At 33.7% G+C, this 19,112-nt stretch overlaps 1 protein-coding gene and 1 pseudogene across 3 annotated transcripts; one reads left to right on the top strand and one right to left on the bottom strand.

Moving 5' to 3' along the window:
- Positions 1-205: 205 nt before the first annotated feature.
- LOC148873216 (uncharacterized) lies at positions 206-7,035 on the bottom strand. Of its 3 annotated transcripts, none has more exons than XM_088985739.1 (4): positions 6,283-7,035; positions 4,371-5,481; positions 4,144-4,211; positions 206-534 (listed from the first exon to the last, which is right to left on the bottom strand). In XM_088985739.1, the coding sequence occupies exons 1-3, from the start codon at positions 6,387-6,389 to the stop codon at positions 4,179-4,181; spliced, it is 1,251 nt and encodes a 416-aa protein (XP_088841865.1). In that variant the 5' UTR covers positions 6,390-7,035; the 3' UTR covers positions 206-534; positions 4,144-4,178. The 3 variants fall into 3 exon arrangements, with proteins under 3 accessions (XP_088841865.1, XP_088841874.1, XP_088841882.1); XM_088985748.1 differs by lacking the exon at positions 206-534 and adding an exon at positions 2,062-2,453; XM_088985756.1 differs by lacking the exon at positions 206-534 and adding an exon at positions 3,078-3,315.
- Positions 6,903-8,943, top strand: LOC148873215 (heterogeneous nuclear ribonucleoprotein 1-like; annotated as a pseudogene).
- The last annotated feature ends 10,169 nt before the right edge of the window (positions 8,944-19,112 follow it).

Raw genomic sequence — 19,112 nt, 5'->3', positions numbered from 1 at the left:
TGTCTCTGCATTTTCCAAGGGCACGATCCTCAATTGTTTCAAGTTCAAAACATCTAGTAATATGCTTTTTGGTTGGGTTGTTAGCAAGTTTATATTTCATTGGAGGGTGGCAAAAAAAAAATGCTGTGACCATGGTCAAGGCAGATGCAAACTCTGTCAGTGCAGCGTTTCAGACAGCAATTAAGTGGTTGTAGCTCACTTCTATGTACATAGAGAATCGGAAGTGCTAATTATATTTTACTGAACCAGATTGAATTTCCATGTGCTACAATTGTTCTTCCTTCACAGATAACTGAAAAAATGTGCCTTAAAGAAATGATGCTGCAGGATTTTACGCATTTCATGTCTGAGAAGTAAGCTTCATTCACTTAAGTCTTAAGTATGAACTTTAAGTTTCCTTTCTATCACTGACATCTTCTCCATGGATCCCCAGATGCTTATTAGGCCTTTGCATGCAGGTTGGAAGCTCTATTTGATCAGTTGTTCATCATATGTGTTTGAGAATTGAGACACTGCTATTGAGGCATTAGGAATCTGATGAACATTAAACAATAATTGCTTATAAATCATATAAATTTTGGCGATGCTTTTGAAAAGTAAATACAAATATCCAATAGAATTGACAGAACAGGAAGTAGAAGTAACATAACCAAACCCAGAGATGGCAAATATGTTTTTGAAAATGTCCATACTTCCTCTTTGAATAAGATATGAAATATCTTAAGCTGATTGTTGTTTATAGGACACAAATAAACAAATAATTTCCATCAAGAATGATAAACAATGCCTTTCTAAATTTACAGAGTTAATTCCAGGAAAACAGTCTCAACTTATACTAGCTGCTTAAGAGGCAAAACCTCTAAGTTAAGGTGCTATGTTACTGATTTGAGAGGAAATGATTGTTCTCTGATGGACTGAAACTGGAGCAAGGAAAAGAAACGATGCTTAACCATCAAAATTGTGATTCTTATTTGGTCGTTAGTAATCAATTAATATTTTGATAAAGCTATTAAACACAATATATTTCAAAACAAGATACAGTCCATAGACAAACCCTTTTTGTTATTGGCTGACCCACCGTCCAAGTACTTGGAGTATATGTATTTGTTGGATTCCATGCTGATCCATTTTATCAGTTTAGATTCATAGAAATCATGTATGCATATCATTTTGAATTTCAAAGTACCTCGCATGGACTAAAGCAACTACTTTTGCTGCCTATAATTTACGCTACCCATGGAAATTAAAGACCATCCAAACCTAGCTTTCGACTAACTAATTAGAATTTTAAATAGATTATGAAATTTTGAAAAATATAAAACTGGTTTAAATTTTGAAAAAAAAAATTCTAGAATAGATCCTACACCTGATTGGACTTGATACAGAAATTCACAAACTTGTATTATTCATGGGCACAACTTGCTCAAACTACATCCAATTTTCCATGAGCACGATGTTGGGCCTAAATGATAGGTCATAGGACTGCAATTAACTTTTTTTTTTCTTTTATGTTGATATAAAATCCTAGGAATTCGAGCAAGTTGACTTTGAAAAAATTGACGTGTAAAAAATGAAAAGAAAAGGCATGATTCATGGAAGATGGACCTCAGTCTTGGTCATGGCAAAGCTTCAAACTTCAGCCATAGACATATACATTTGCAAAAGTTCTCATGATTAAAGTTTATTTATAATAAAGTAGCAATTATAAATTATTATTATTATTATTATTATTATTACAAAAAACAAGAAGAAAACCAATTTCCATTTCCAATGGTACCCCTGTCCCGCCGATTGTATCCAGGACCAGAAAGTAGCCTTCATTATTGAGGTCAAAGTCCCAAGTCAGGCAGGATAGAAGATCATTTGGATAATCCACTTCTTGATGAACTACCAACTCTGAGAAACAACTTGATTTTGGACTTGATATGCAAACCAGGTACAGGCTACAATCTTGACAATGAAGGAATTGGCTATAGAAAAACATTCTCCATGCAAATATGAAATACAATCAAATTGGAATTGGGCAACTAGAAACCCACAATGAGATAAGTCCCAAGAAAATTGTTAACAAGCAAAAGCAGCTGCATAGCTTAAACTCTCACATGTTCTGGTAACCATATAGCTTCATGATGTACATCCACATGGAATTAGTGAGCAGCCCTATGGTGTGAACTGCTTATTCTTTTTTTGCAGATAATTAACAACCAGTTTCTTATATCCTTAACACTCTGTCAGATAAGAACAGATAATATATGCTTCCAACAAATTCACAACCTAGTGGAGGCTATTGCCAATACATGCCCAAGAAAAACCTAGGTGAAAATGATGGGAGAAGTACAACTAATGGGTGGCTGAAATTTAATATGAATGGAGCATCTGCAAATGAATTGAGAGTTAGGACAGTTTACCTCTCCCCTCCTTTGTACTTGATTCAAAGTTTTTAATGAAAATTTCTGTTGATCAAAAAAAAAAAAAAAAAAGAATGGAGCATTAAAAGGGAATGGGCATCACAAGATAATAATTGGTAAGGATTCTGAACGATAACAGTGATAACCGTGAATCACTGGATGCATGTTGGACCTCAGAAGTAGTCCAACTTCCCCAACACCACCAGCTTGAATTGGTAATTATCAAGACGTACAAATTGGAGGCAAGCAGTAAACTAGAGGCTGGTGCATCTTTTTACCATCCACAGTGGCATCATCTACTAACATTTAAGAATATAGAACTAACTCTATAACCAGAGAATATAACGGAATGATGTATAAAATAGCTAAATATGCAATGGCAATCATCAATAGATAACCATGGGAGAGGAACCTGTCACACTGGCTACTCATGCTCTGAGTGAGGACCAATGTTTTAATATACAGCCTATTATAATAATTTAAATCTATGAGGTCTGAAAGATCTTAAAGAGAAAGTAACAGACTGAACAAATTCTGGATAATGGAATTGAGAAAATGTTTAATGAGACACAAAATATGATGGATGGTAGAATTTTGTCTTTTATGTATAAAAAACAATAAAGCTTTTATGACGAAGGCTACAATTCATAATCGTGACTTGAATACAAATGACCAATCCAGTAGTCAATATTTTCTGTTTTGGAAAGTTCTCTAGTAAAAACAAATGACAATTAAAAATGTCATGCTTACCTAAAGCACGATAAACAATAATCATATGCATCATTACAGATTCTGCTTCACAAAATATGATACCTGGATACTTATAAAAGGATGCCATGTTGGACACTTCAATTTTTAGTCTAAATTTTGTAATCCAATACAGTATCCAGCCAAATCCTTGCCTGATCTGGGTAATAATGTCACATAAAAGTTGCATGTTACTTTCTTTGCTTTTCACTCTTTTTTGTTTAGTTGTTTATTTTGTTTGATTGTTGTAAATAGGACATGAGAGGTAGTTCATCTTTTCAATAGATTTTATTAGCTCATCCCTACTAAAATCGAGAAAGGATTAGCTGAACGCAATAGCTGTTCAGCGGGCTGTGGAACCAATGATAAAACTCCACACCAATAATAAAATACATAGCACCCACAACCATTTAACCTTTCACTCTGGGCCCCATGTATTTTATCACTGGTGTGGGGCATTATCATTGATTCCACAGTCTGCTGAACAGCCATTTTATTCAGATAATCCAAATTTAATAAAATCATGAATTTGAACTTCATTTGATCTGGCTACAACTATTAATAATTTGAGATGATTATATGTAGCCTTTCTAATAAAGCTCTACTTTTTTTCTTGATAAGTTAAAGCTCTATAATGACAGTACAGTAGTGATGTACCTGTTCCATAAGGATTGAGAGATTGAATAATTTGTTCCTAAGGAGTTGGATTAAAAGAGTAGCTTTGAAAAAAATCAGAAATTCTACTATATTAGTTTGATTTAAAGACTAGTTAGGAAGGGCCATTAGAAAGTCGGTAAGAATCTTCATATTTTTTAGATATAGCCATAATTTGAATTTTAAATATAATCTATTTAGTGAAGAGAATGCTTTGTTAAATTTGGGTTAAGAACTATTCGTGCTCACAGCTAATACAAAGAACAGTTTGTGAATTTCTCCTCTACCAAAAATTCTAGGAATAGATGATGATAAAGGTAATTAACCAACTTACCATAAATTAAATATAGATGTCTGGGATCTCCAATGCTAGTGGTAGAGCTGCTTCTGATCACAAGAGTCCTGTCAAAAAAGACAAAATAAAAGCAATAATAGTGGTTCTATTGCCTAATAAAATGATATAGCTATCAAGGTGCATGGACTATAAAAGAAATATTCTGTCTCCAAAGGAACTTGGCAATACTAACACATAGAAAATATGAGAATGATTAGTCATAGTACCTTGTTTTGAACTGTTCTAACACCAGAAACTTTTCCTCTTTGTGATTTGGATTTGGAACCATTGAGCTTGATTTTTATTATTGTTTTCTTTTTTCCTAAAAAATTAGCATTTCCTGCACTGTCATATTTTGGGTGCTTCAGGTTCCAGGACTCCATTTCTAACTTGGACTTGCAACCAAGCTCAACACTAATCATACTTTCATTTTCTTCGTCCACAAAGCTTTCAGCTTTTATAGGTTTCTTATCTCTTTCAATTGTGGTAATAGAGTTTGTTTTTCTGTCCCTTAGTTTGGACATGCTTCCATTAAAGCTGATCTTCAATGTACGTCTCTTCTTCCCTGACAAATTAATGCTGCCTGTATTGTCATCTTTTGGGTGTTTTCCCTTCCTAAATTCCTTGATTAACTTAGGCCTGCAATCTTGCTCAGTTATAGCCATAGTTTCTTTGCCTTCATCAACAGACATTTCACATTTGATGGTACCCGGATCAATAGCATGTGGCACTACAATTGGATAAGTTGTCCAATCTGTTGTGTGACTCCTATCCAGTTCCTCCAAAATGCAAGGTCTAGCTGTAGCAAAAATATCCACTAGCAAGCGCTTCTTAGGTTTCCCCTTGTGTTTCTTTCTTTTCTGCCTCAATCTCTTATTAGGAGGCATCTCCACAAGACTCTGATCAGCATGCCAGGTTGGACTTGGAGAAGTACTTGAAGAGTGAACTTTCGGAACCACATGATGGCAAGCAAGATCAAATTTTTGTCCATTTTCTTCTCCATTAGTGTATCTACTGGCAGAAATAGATAAAAGGCAAACCCGTTTCGAAACGTCTGAAACTGCTCCATCAAGGTAGGTTTCACTCTCAAGTTTGACACTTCTTTTCTGTTCATCAAATGCTGGGAAGTATTTCTCAGAGAAACTAACATGTGTTTTTTTATCCTGAGCACAATTCAAGCCCACATCTTCTCTATGCGATGGATTCCTCACTAAATCAGGAGCTTCAAACGGTGGGAGCACTCTGTTGACACCATGTTTCATACAGACTTGCAAATATTCATCAGGAAATGGCCAATTATGAGAGATATCTCTCTCACGAGCTGCAAAAACATACTCCCTGAAACATAAAACATGATGAGAAAATGATTGCTCCTTAAACAGATTATCAACCCATTTAATGTGAAAGTTGTATAAATAAATTCCATTCGAGTTCTGCTTCATGGTCCAAGAGCATTTATATGCCAGAAATAACGACTGCTGTAAAATCTAACATGAAATCATATTAAAATTGCTAACGAAGAGGCAAAGAAAAACATGAAAACCACCAAAACAGTATTGATATACACATTTATACCCAGAATAGAACATTGGACATTTAGACTAACATAAAATTATACAAACGACTAGAAGATAAAATAAATAAAGAAAGCAAACAGAGCTTGAACAAATTTAACATTCCGAACGTTCAAAAAGTTGAAAATCAATCCGAATCTAAGGATGGTTCTTCAACAACCAACAGGCTTTGAAAATATGATCATTAAACTCTAAACATAAAACATTTAGTGTTACGAAAAGGAAAAAGAACTCCCAAAGAACTCTAAAATTCTTTTACATGATAATCCAACCAATTAAACAGCACATCAAAAAACTAAACTTCTGATACTAGAAACCTAGGTAGAAGAACTTAATCAAGCATCTCCTTTGCATGATATTGAGTATTGTGAATATTAACCAGAACTACCCGTACGAAAATAACCCAAACAAAGGGTTCTAACGACCAAGCTACACGCATAATCAGGTTTCAGTACATAAAGTGAAGCATGGATTCTATGTGCATGCATCCATGGTATAATCTCATCAAAGGATTGAAAGCTAGATCAAAAGCAAGGAAACCTAGAAAACTATGCCTGTATGTTACCTTATGGAGAATGGTTTGGTAATGGCGAGCTTTACATTATCATTCGTAACGATTTGTTGCTTCGACGAATTCAGGAACCCTAGTGCATTTTGCTCCCGAGAACACATTTTGGAGAACCAGTCTCTAGGAGAATCTAGACACCAACATCATCAGGGAAGATTGTTCATATATGGAAACTAAAAACCAGGTCTGACCCAACAGAAGTTGCAGTTTCTGAAATCATTCCAAGCAAACTAGCCCATAGAAACTCCATAAAATCATGATTATACAGCCCAAGAGAAGCAGAAGCAATGCGCGAAAACCCAGAAATCAGAAGAACCCATAATTCAAAACAGTGCGAAAACTCAAAAATAACTAAATCTTTTGAGGTCTATAAAAGAAGTATGAGGGCTAACAGAGTCGCAGACATGGAAAGATAGCTAAGATAGAGAAGGAGATAGATGTGGAGAGATGAAGGAATATTGGAATTGAAGCGATTATGTAGTATGAGATGATAATAAGATCTCTGATGGCATAAAGAAGCTTGAGATTGGAGAAAGTAGTTGGGAGCAGAAGAAGAAGATGGCGAAGAAGATGGAAGGAATGAAGAAGCAAGGAGAAGTTGAATTGGTAATAGACTAATGGTAAATAATAATGTGACACTGGAATGCACAGAAGAGGAGCAGCTCTCTCTCCTCTCTCTGGTATGAAAGCAATGCATTCAGTGGAGAAAGAAGCGATGAGTCCTTTCTCCCGTGGACCGTAGTGTTCTTTTCCTTTTGCTTTGCTTTCCTTTTCTTGTTGTTGTCTTTAATGCAAATCACAGGGGTAGAAATGTAAGTCAATTTCGACTGATTCTAATACATTTTTTGAGATGTATTAAAATATTTTTTTGATACGTATGAAAATATTATAGATACTTTAATAAATTATAAAAATATATTAATAATACTAAATATAAAAGATTAATAAAGTGTATGTATTCATACGAATTATAAATTTTAGTGGGTTTTATGAAAAATTGTATTGTAATAAATATATGGAAATACAATCAAATATATCAAAGAATTTAACTATCATTTGTTAACATACAAATTCATAATTCTTGTTTGTATGAGGCTATAATAAAAAAGAAAATTAATTATCTAGCTCCCTTAAAATAGAAACCATTCACTAGAATGAAAGTGATAGTTTTTTTTTTTTTTGTATTTAATCAAATGATAATTTTCTATGGGCTGAATAAAGAGAAGAAGACTGTTCATATGAGTTTATGGATATATCAATTTTTGTTTTTAATTAAATAAAAATCATAAAATTATATCATCATATCATATAAAATATATCAATTTATTTTTTATATAATTTTATCTAGTTTTCAAATTTCATTAAAAAAATACTATGCTTAAGTATTTATAAACTATAATTTTTAAAATTTTAAGGGATGGGAAAAGCTCAATTATTCTATCCAAACATAAAGCATATATTGGCACAATTTTTAAGCGAATATATAATTTGTTTGGATTGATGGCCTTACCCAAGAGGGGGGTAAGTTGGGTATAACTTAAAGCTTTGAATAGATTGAGTTTAAATACCTTCCCCCAAAACTGAAGCAAAGTCTTCTTGAAGATTCAAATCAAGTAGCAATGAAATAAAAACTTAATTAGTGTATTCAGTAATTAATTAGAAAATTGCTCAATGTGATTAACTTTATTGTTGAAAAACAAGCTACACCTTCAAACAAATAAGCAATATAAACGCAGAGATTGTAGGGGTTAACAGTTAAACAAATATCTATACTACTATAAAATGTATGAACTTTCTCATAATATTTCTGGAATTTTGGTTGGACAAAAATTACCCTTTTATGTAGTATTTTCTGAAGTATAAATAAGGGCAAAACAAGTATTTCATATGTTTAATAAAACATATTTAAAGACTGAAATTAAAGACCGTAATTTCTCTTCACATGTTTAATAATCATATTTAAAAACTGAATTGAAGACTATAATTTCTCAATCTGCATTGAATATTAAGCTGGTTATCGCAAAGTCTTCATATTTAGGAAATACTAAAGGTTTTGGGTTCAAAGCCCTTCAATGACCAGACAGGAGAGGGAGCAAGTCCTAGAAAGACTTTTATTGGTGGATTAACCAAAGACAATCTTCTTATCTACATTCACAAAGTATTTCAGAAAATATGGAGAGATAACCGATTTAGTGGTAATGAAAGATCGATACATCGGGCAACCAAGGGGTTTTGGGTTTATTACTTATGCTAATCCATTAGTTGTTGGCAAGGTTGTTGAAGAGAACTATGTTATTAATGGAAAACAAGTTGAAATTAAAAGAACCATACCTAAGGGCTCTGTACAATCTATGGATTTTAAAACAAAGAAGATTTTTGTTGGTGGGGTGCCAACAAATATCGCTAAAGACAACTTCAGAAAGTTCTCCAAGTATGGAAAGGTGGTGGATCATCAGATCATTCCTGATTTTGCAACCAATCATTCTCAAGGCTTTGGATTCATTATATTTAACGTGAACAAGTTGTAGATGATATGTTAGTCACAAAGGTAATATGATTGATATGGCAGGCACCAAGGTGAGTTTAATGAAAACTGTTAAGTCGTTATGTACAGCAATATGGTTTTACTTCATATTGCAACAGGCAACTTCTAATTGAAAAAAAAAAAGGGAAAAAACAAGTATTTTTATAACATGCTTGTTAAAACCTATTTAAAGATTGAAAATAATGATGATAATTTCTCAACATGAATGGTAATTGAAAGTGCCTACATATCAAAGTATATTTAATATTTTACTCCTCTATCATTATAGTAAATGATGTATTACAAGTGTACAATTGTCCTAAATTGTCATTGAATCTCGTGTTCTCAATTGGTTGTTGCATTGAATGAATTAATGAATTTTTTTTCTTTTATTTAAGGTAAATTTCTAAAACCTCCCATGAAAATTTTGACCATTGCCTCCCTTTAAATTTGGTAATTGCAATCACTTCCCCTAAACTTTCTGGCACAGTTGTAAGTAGATCCCTTGTTAGAATCCTCTAATAATAGACACAAAAATGTTCAAAATACCAATGCAGTTAAAAACAATACAAACTTTATGAATAAAAGAAAAGAGTAATTGCATGGGTATTTTGGACATTTTCATGTCTCTTAGAGGACTCTAATAGAGGGGGTCTACTTGCAACTATGTTAGAAAGTTTAGAGGAGGTGATTGCAATTACCAAACAACAATTTACCCTTTCTTTTATTAGCAATTAGTAGTGCTAAGTATTCAATTAATGTCAAGTTAACATCCAATGACCAAATCTTGGTTATAGTTTAATTGGTCATCCACCTTCTCAAAGTGACAAAAAGGTAGAAGCAGTTGTGCCAAATTGGGAAATGAAATGTACACTTGTAGAATTATTCTAATCACCCATTTCTATAGCTTTCAAAAAGATCATCCATTTTTTGTATAAAATACATTACAATGGCCCATTTCAATGCTTATTTGTTTCTATGAACCGACACTATCCACTCTAATTTTTGGGATATGCTTAGCTTTATAAATGTGGGATTAGGGATGATCATTTATGATTTAACTTAGCCCGACTCGACCAGCCCAACTTACTCAATTTGCAAATTCTTAGGCCTAGGGAATCAAATTTCTCTCAAGCCTGGTCTAGATCGGACTCACATCAAGCCTGCATATAATGTAGGTAGGGTCCGGGCCAAGCAAGTCCTATGTTCGACAAACCCAACCCATCCCAAAAGTTGTATGTATATTTATAATAAATACTATAATATTGGTATAATGCCTTATTTATTTGAATAGTATCTTACATTTTTTATGGTAATCATATAGTATCTTTCTTATATGGCATAGTATTTTACCAAATATATATCCATATAAATATCGTATATATGGCATGTATTTATAGCATATATGTATATATGGTGTAATATATTAATAAGACTTTATGCAAAAATTTAAGCTTATTTTCTATAATTTGATTATAAAGTTAAGTTAACTTCATTCGTTTTAAAATACGAGTCCTATAAATTCATAAGGGACAACCCAAATGCTGGGACCAAACTTGGACATGTATTATTAGGCCTAGGTAGGCCTCAAGGCTATTAACTACTTGTGAAACCTGACTTGACTCATGATCATCACTATTGATGGGTTGGGTAGGCATAGGTTTGGTCCAATCCAAACTTGACCTGAAACCCAATTATGGCTAATCCGATCCAAACCCAATTAAGTCATTTTGCTTATTTTATTAGTGCACTCAACAAATATCAAAGTAACCCTAGAAAGGATCACTAAAGGGCTCTTAAAAAGTCTTGACATATTTATAAAGAACTAAAACTTCCATGCTCATCATAATAGGTTTGATACCCTTGGGGTAATTATGTATGAATATTTAGAGTCTATCTAGCAAGTCTTTTCACAAGAACTTTTGAGTTTTTTCAAAGATTGGTAGACCACAAAACAATCATTTTCCATTTGACAATGAAAGATAGGAAACTAGAAAGACCCATGCCCCATAAAGCTTAAGGAAACCCAACATGACTGAAAATCAAGGAGCTTCAAATTGAAGCGTCCCATCTTTATGCACTTAAAATCTTTCATTTAATAGCTTGGTAGACTACCATTGATTCAGATACTTATTACCAAACAATCTTGTTAGACAGTTTTGTATGCCCTTAGCTTCAATCAAAATGATGTACTTTATGAATTTATTGTAAATGAATAAAACTGCATATTTGATTCATGTTCCCTTGGTATGTTTCTGTGTAATACCCTTAAACTGGACACTTAATGAGACTCATGTTAGTTTAGAATGTTCACAGCTAGTGGGTCGGTCTGGGGAGACCTATCCAGACAAGGCTGACACTGTGGTGCCACCAAGTTGGTTGGGGTGGCTTGTCTCAGTTACCAGGGTGAGACCCTAGGCACATATAGTGTGGGATTAATTGAATCTTTGAACTGGACCAAATTTCCAGTATTGCCCTGGACCTTGGAGATTGATGGGCAAAACTGGAAAGTTACACCCGACCCCTAGACTCGATTATGATACTGCACTAGGTGTCGGATTGGGCTGTCTTTGATGTACCAATCAGTGAGATTCTTAGCGGGGGTCAAAACCTGGGTATGTTGGGACAGTCTGAGAATTCATCTGAGTGGGTGATCATAGTGACATGATCAACCCCTTTGTCGGACAAAGGTAATGATCGGGGATGCACTCTCACTGATGGAAACCAAGACTGTCGGCAGCCGATTTCAATCGTTGAGATCTGTTTTGCAAAATATATTTTATATGAGATATAAAAGTATATATATTATGATTTCCAAATGATTTGCAAAAGGTTTTAATTCCCGGGATCCATACTTGAGAGAGTGCAACACTGTTCCTTGCAGCCGAGGGAGAGGTCCTCTCTTGTCGGGCAGTGTATGATCATTATGGGCTGAGAGGTTAAGTGTAAGGCCATTGAGGATAATACCTGATGGGCTAATCTTGCATCTGCCCACAGTTCCTGGGTGTTACAAGGTGGCTTGGCCCATGGATCACTTAGGGTAAGTGTTGGGCCCAAAGAGCCCATCTGATGGGTTTCAGGGGGTGCACTATCCATAACAGTGTATTCGGCCAGGCCTTGTGACAAAGGCTGGGCTGAACCCATGTGGTTGATGTGTAGATCAATGTTTGGGTCCCACGCCATACAAGGAAGCCCAACTGAGCAGCAGTCTGGAAGGCTTAATGAATACATAACCCTAAATGGGCCTTAAGCCCATTTCGAACTAGACTAATTTGATTAATCTTTAAGGGGCAAATTCTGAGCTAAGATCAGCTGATAGGATTGGGCCCACACCCTATCCGCTCAAAAAGTCAAAGATCTAAATGAGATTTAGACTTGAAAACTTCCTAATTAGATTAGGAGCTGGCTGATCTAATCTGCAGATAAGATAAGGATTATCCCTTATCTTAAAAGGGACTTCTAATCCAGATATGATTTGGGTTAGCAACTTCTAATGGGATTAGGAGTTGATCCCTTTAAGTTTATAAAAGGAAGAAGGGGTGGCAACCTTTAGACATCCAACACACTCACCAGCAAGAGTCTTGTCTTCAGAGCTGAGATCACAGAAAAGAGAATTCTGCACCCTGCAAATACTCTCTAGCCGCCTCCTTCCTATAGCCGCCGCCTATAGCAGTTCGATCTCCATTCCTTGGGAGAAATCAAGATTGGATCTTGATTCCAATCTTTTGGAGAAAAGATTGGTAGGATTTGTATTCACAAGTCGTCCAGGTGATTCTTGGGAAGAATCAAGTTCTTGGGAAGGACATTGTTGATTTTGCTCCACCTTGCACTACGCCATCTTCAGTGGGAGCAGATTTTGGTTTCTACCTTGGGCGTGAACACCTCCATTGAGAGATATTGTTTTTCTGTATAAGGTATATCTCTCTCCTCCTTTTGGTTCAGATCTGGTTTAGTTTATGGTTTAAGAATGATCATTGAAAATATGATTTTCTAAATAGGGAATTCGATTCCCAGTTGAAGGGAAAGAAAAATTTTTGAAATTCGCCCCCTTTATTCCACAATCTTGGGTGTCCATGTGATGGATTTCCTATCCCTTCAAATCTTGACATTTAAAGGCATATATCTAATATTATATATTAGTCATATTAGACAAAGATAAGTGTGATAAACACTAATTATTTTTATTAATGATATAGATAAAATAGAAAATTTAAAATTGGTCTAAAAATGAAACCATATTCTTGTCTTGATGGCGACTTAACAGTCCAACCTTTTAAACCAAATAGGACACCCTACATGTCAATTAAATAATAAATATTTAAAAAGATAGAAATGGAAAAAAATATAAAGTATATACATTTTGTAAAAAACATGAGAGTACATCTTTCATGTTTTTTTTTTATGAAGGAAGGATAACAATAAGCTATAGTAATTAAGAAAATAGGGATGATGAACAAATGAAAAGCAGAGCCCTTTAAACTCAAGGTAGAAATGCATAGTTAGACAAAAATATTCTCTAAAAAGACCAAAATTTGCCAATGAGTGAGTTGCTATGTTAAATTCCCTTGGGATCCATCTCTAGGAAGTCAACATATCTACAACTAGGTCCTTAGCTTGGTTGAATAGATGCTTACATGGGACCTTGGAAGCTAGCCACCTAATTGTATTTGCAAAATCTCTCTCAATCATAAATGAACTTTAACCTCAACAGTTTAGCTATTTGAATACCGGTGAGCAAGGCTAGGATCTTTACCTTCGTGGAATTTGTAGTCCAAGTCCACTAAAAGCCCAAAAGGTTCTACCTCTAACTGGCCAAAAAAACTCCCCCTACACCAGCCAACCTGGGGTTACCCAAGGACCTACCATCAAATCTGAGAATGATGTCATCTGTGTCAAGTGTGGGTTGTCTACTAACTACTAAGAGTGTGGGGGGGAAATAGGAGATGTATGCAAGCAGCTGACAACTAGGTTCCTTTTTATATCTTCCACACTAATTCCCATGATCTTCTTACTACTAGAAGCCCAAAAATTACAACAACTCACTATATGATCAAGAATCTCCTCGAAAGATTTTCTCTTTTTCTCAAAAATGTATAGGTTGTAGTCCTCTCAAATGGTCCACATGATAGCTTGAGGAACAAAATTCCAGTATAATTTCCCTCCCTTTTCTAAGCTTCCATGCCTCCATAGGGAAATTTGATTGCAGACATGATTCGAACTAACTCAATTCAAATTGAAAAGAAGAAATAAAAGCTAGACCTTTTTGCTCACACTACAATACATAAAAATGATTTGTTGAAGTGTGAGCACTCCAAATTCTATGATCTAACTGATTGAGTGAGATGCAAACATCAGAAAGCAAAGACTTTAAGTAATAAAGGTCCAAATTTTCATGGTCTCTAAGGGTTCAACACCAACTAAAGGTCCAAGAGACAATTGAGTTGGAATTTGGCATAAAGCATAAAATCGTGCTTTCAAGGTTGAGGGAAAGATGAAAAAGACAAAGGAATTGCAAGGCTAAAGGACTACTTTACCCCACCACGTATCTATCCAAAATTTAACTCGGGACCCATTACCTACTAAGTATTTGATGCAAGGTTTAAAATTTCAATACGATACGCCCAATACAAGGTGTATCATGTCGTATCTTTGAAAAAAAAAAGATACAGGATACACATGGAAATTGGACGTCTCGTCTTTTATCATGCATACCGGACCCATATTAGGGGCGTATCAGGGCATATCGGGGGTGTATCGGTAGTGTATCAATGAAAAAATACGGCCAAAAACTAAAAAAAATAAAGGGAAAAGCAACCCTCTTTTCCCTGAAATAAGCCTTATTTCACCCCCAAATCAAGGTTTAAAAAATCATTACATATCAGCCTGTATTGGCCAATACATATCGTATTGGGAGCACCCCGATATGCCCTTATAGAGGGTGTGTGAGGGTTCCGACCAGTTTAGGGGGTGGAGGAGCCTTAAACCGCCCCCCCTGAATCAGTTTTGAAAAAAAAAAAGTAAAAGAAAGGTTCAATACTACCCGATACACCCCTACCGGTGTATTAGGCGTATCAAATTATAACCTTACCCCAATGACTTTAAAACTCCAAACCTCATTCCTAGAGTGGTAGATTTGCAAAAAAAATTCAAGAAACAAGTGTGAATCGTTAACTTTCTTTTTTTGAAGATTTTTCAAAATTTGGAAAAAATATGGCAAAAATAGGTAAATTTTTTCAAATTTTTATAATATCTTGTGATTTCTATTTTTGCCTTGAATGTTTAAATTTATGTTGACCTACATTTCTTATATTCAAAATCACATTTTTTTTGTGTTATCAGTAGATTTATGGAAATTTCATGAAGACATTTAGGGAAATATAAATTAACAAAATATTTGAAATTGTAATTTTTTCTATGCCTATAAAGACCAAATATGTTTTAGATCTATGGATTTATCTATCATATCCATAGAGAAATTGAAATTTCTTCTTTAATATTTTTTTTTACTTTTTGTATTTTTAGAATTAAAAAATAAATAATAATTAATTATATTTTATCATTTGATCACAACAATTGAATATATTATAATTCTATGGATGATCTATCATATCCACTGACCAATTGAAATTTCTACTTTAATAATTATTTTTTATTTTTTATTTTTAGAATTAAAAAGTAAATAAATAAATAATTATATTTTATCATTTGATCACAATGATTGAATATATTATAATTCTATGGATAATCTATCATATCCACAAAGCAATTGAAATTTCTTCTTTAATAAATATTTTTTGAATATATTATATAATTATTTATTTTTATAATTTTTATAAATAAATAATAAATAATAATGATCACTTAGAAGTTGTGTCATTGCATGTTTTATGGTTGGATAGGAGAGTTGGGTTTTTCCCATCCCATAAAACACTAAAACTTAAGAATTATGATTTATAAATTATATTAAGTATAGGATTTTTAATGAAATTATAATTAACTACAATATATTTCTTCATAAATCATTAAAATATATTAATGTAATGTATATACACCTCATTGATGTCTTATATTTAGTATTGCTGATGTATTTTCATGATTTATTAAAGTATTTATAGTGTTTCCAAGCGTATCTATGTGTATCTTAGTTTTTCTCCATATGCATGCATATCCAAGGCGTATCCCGATACATCTTTTAAAATTGCCTTTCTGATACACTTGGCGTTTCCGATACTTTGGACCTTGATTTGATGTGGTTAAAAATCAATGAATAGAGTTTAGTTATACCTTTCTAGATTGAATGAACTCGAACTTTACTCGTGTGGAGGTTTTTATCCCACCCATTGGGATGTAATCTAAGTGTAGAGACTATCTTGCTTAATTGGAAACAAAAATATGTGTGAAAAAACAAGATTTTTTTTATACTAATAATGCTAGTGGAATACACTAAAATTGACCCAAAAGTAAACTGATTTTCCCATCTATGAAAGTGGTGTGACATTTCAAACCACCTAGGTCATATGGATCATTCCATGATGTTATAATTAAATAATAAAAATTTATAAAGTAAATAGAAATACAATAAATCATAAATAAATATAATTATATAGAAAAATATGGGCACGTATGTAATATTATGTATTCATCATATCAAGAATATAAATACGATAAATAATTTTTTTTATTAATGATGAAAATAGAATGGAAAAATCAATGAAAAAGAAAATTAATATTTGACTTGTGACCCCAACTAGGTCAACTAGTTAAATGGTTCAAATAGTTGAGTCACCATATTATTAACCAAGCTAATGGCTTTTTATAAGCAAGTAATTTGATGATAAATGGACCCAAAATATCAGTATGATTGGTTAATTGGCTGATTTGATAAGAGTATTAAACATGTCTTTAATATTATATATTCATCATATTAAACAAAAATATATAAAAAAATGAGAATTATTGTGATTAATGATGGACATAAGAAGAATGCCAAAAGAATAGAAAATAAATGTATTATCCACAGCCTATTGACTTGGTCAAATAGATTATTGGTTTAATCAATACACACTATGCTTCTATTACTTATATTTCTTACATGGGCTTTGGTAAGAACGTTAAATTATAATTACTGTTCTTGTTTTTTATTATTATTATATTATTATTATTGTTGTCATTTGAAACTATCACAGTATCACGTGCACATTTACTAGTAATACAATAAGCACAAATAACTACTTGATTATAAACAGTAATTGAAAGCAAATGTACCAATAAAGTAAGTGAGCAACTATGAGTATGTTAGTATGTAGTTAAACAGATATACAACAATAATGCAAGTAACTATTTAAATGTAAATAGTAGCCAAGAGTAAATGTGACAATGAAGTAAATGAACTACTATGAAGTGTTAATAGAGTTGTAGTTAATCTAAAGAATAAAAGATTTACTAGTGTATATTGATTTCTACATGTAACTGGAGATGTAGGACCAGCCACAAAGCAATGGTTGTGAGAAGGACTGTGTATTAGAATAATCAATTTGAGATTCAAGCAATTGGAAGACTACTACTAGAATCTCAAGGACAAGTTAACTACTAAAAATAAATGATATAGTTGAATGATTAATGAAGTAATAAATGTAAACAACTATAATAAAATAAATGCAAAGCAGTTAAAACTCAAAAGTAAATGGTTAGCAAGTGGTGAAGGTTAGTAATGAAGCACTCAAATTGCTGAACAAAGATGTTAGTGCAATTATAGGGCTAGTGAAGTTAGTAGCATTATAATTGCACCAAGATATTTATATCTTACAATTCAAATGAAAATAAATAAGATATTGTGCAATAACTGCAAGATCTTTAGAAATGCAAGTTTAAGTAGTTAGTTAGAAGATAAATCAATGTTAGAAGCAAGATAACTATAGCAACTTAAAAGTAAAGATAAAGTAATAAAAGCATAGAGGTAAGGCATATAAGATTTTATAGAGGTTCAGTAGAAACCCCTATCTATGTCCTCTACTTTAGACTACCTCTAAGGATTTTCACTAACCAGTTGGGTTTTTCGGCACTAGAAAAAGCCTTACAACAAATAGGACTTTTGGGTGCCTACAGTACCTTCTAGTTGGACTTATAGGTGCCAAAATGACCTTAATAATTGGACTTATGGGTGGTAACAAGATCTTAATTTGGTAGTGTAGTTATATAGTGCTCGCTCAGACCCTTAGAGCACAGCAAACACCACATTGATACCACATGGATGCTTGCGATCAATCTACAACCAATTTGCCCCTATGATGAACCCTTAAATCATCACAGGCCTGCGATGAACTCGTAGCACATCGCAGGATTGTGATAAACTTAGGGGCCAACACGCGCTTGTGATGAATCTATTCCTAAGCTCAAATCAAAGCAAACCTAGGTCGAACCTGCGATAAGGTTCACGTACACTCGGGCCTGTGATAAACTCTCAGGCGCTACAACACCCTGGTTCACTAAGAACTGGGCCCAAACATCACCTATACACATAACCTTGAAGGACGAAAGTAATAAAGCGCCATGCATGTTTAGAAAGATGTCATCCGCTAGACAATGATGTCATTAATGCCACATCAATTAATAAAAGCGCACGAAGGGAAGTAGCACACGTGGGCCATAAGGATCTTCGAGTGAAAGGGAAGCCAATCCTTGGAAAGATCCCTCATCAGTGCTCTTAATAATTGCCAACAAATCCAATATTCTATTTTCTAATAGGAAACGAGCACCTCTAACTCCTTCCTTTTAGGATCTCGGGATCACCTCCCATAAATAGAGATCCTCCTTGTAATGGAATTCATTCAGCAATCAAGTACCTTTGCCATTGACTTCCAGCTCTACCACCCGAGCTTGACGCCCTAGCCTGAGATCCAATCCTCTCTAACTCTTGGTCTTTCTCTGTCTTCCAAAGAGACTGCTTTCCAAACCTAGCCTTTACCCTACCTATAGGTAGAACTTGCAAGTGCCTATTAAACCTTTGATTGGGCTTAAAAGTGCCAACCGAACCTTGGTGGTGTTCAACCAAGAATGCCTCCTACACTCAATATTATAAATAAATCACAAAGTGGCATGTTACAACAACAAGCCTCTAAAATAGGAAAATATAAACAATATATAGCTTAAAAACTATTCAGCTACAAGAGTTTGTCTTGAGATGCTCAAAACTAAGAAGAAACTCTCAATAGATGAGTGAGGCTATACGAGCACAATGACTTCTTAGCTTTACTCACTTCTAATACTATTAAAGCTTAGAAATCTCTTCAAAGATTAAAACATT

Source organism: Nelumbo lutea, chromosome 1 (genome assembly GCF_056320005.1).
Source record: "Nelumbo lutea isolate HS-2025 chromosome 1, American lotus-T2T, whole genome shotgun sequence".
NCBI lineage: Eukaryota > Viridiplantae > Streptophyta > Magnoliopsida > Proteales > Nelumbonaceae > Nelumbo > Nelumbo lutea.
Note: the sequence above shows the minus strand (reverse complement) of the source record. Positions and strands in the feature narration are given on the sequence as shown.

Coding starts and splice junctions, on each gene's coding strand:
- LOC148873216 (XM_088985739.1), bottom strand. CDS start 6,389: ATGTGTTCTCGGGAGCAAAATGCACTAGGGTTCCTGAATTCGTCGAAG. Junction 5,482..6,282: donor ACCAAACCATTCTCCATAAG/GTAACATACAGG, acceptor TTTATGTTTCAG/GGAGTATGTTTTTGCAGCTC. Junction 4,212..4,370: donor TTAGAACAGTTCAAAACAAG/GTACTATGACTA, acceptor CTTTTTTGACAG/GACTCTTGTGATCAGAAGCA.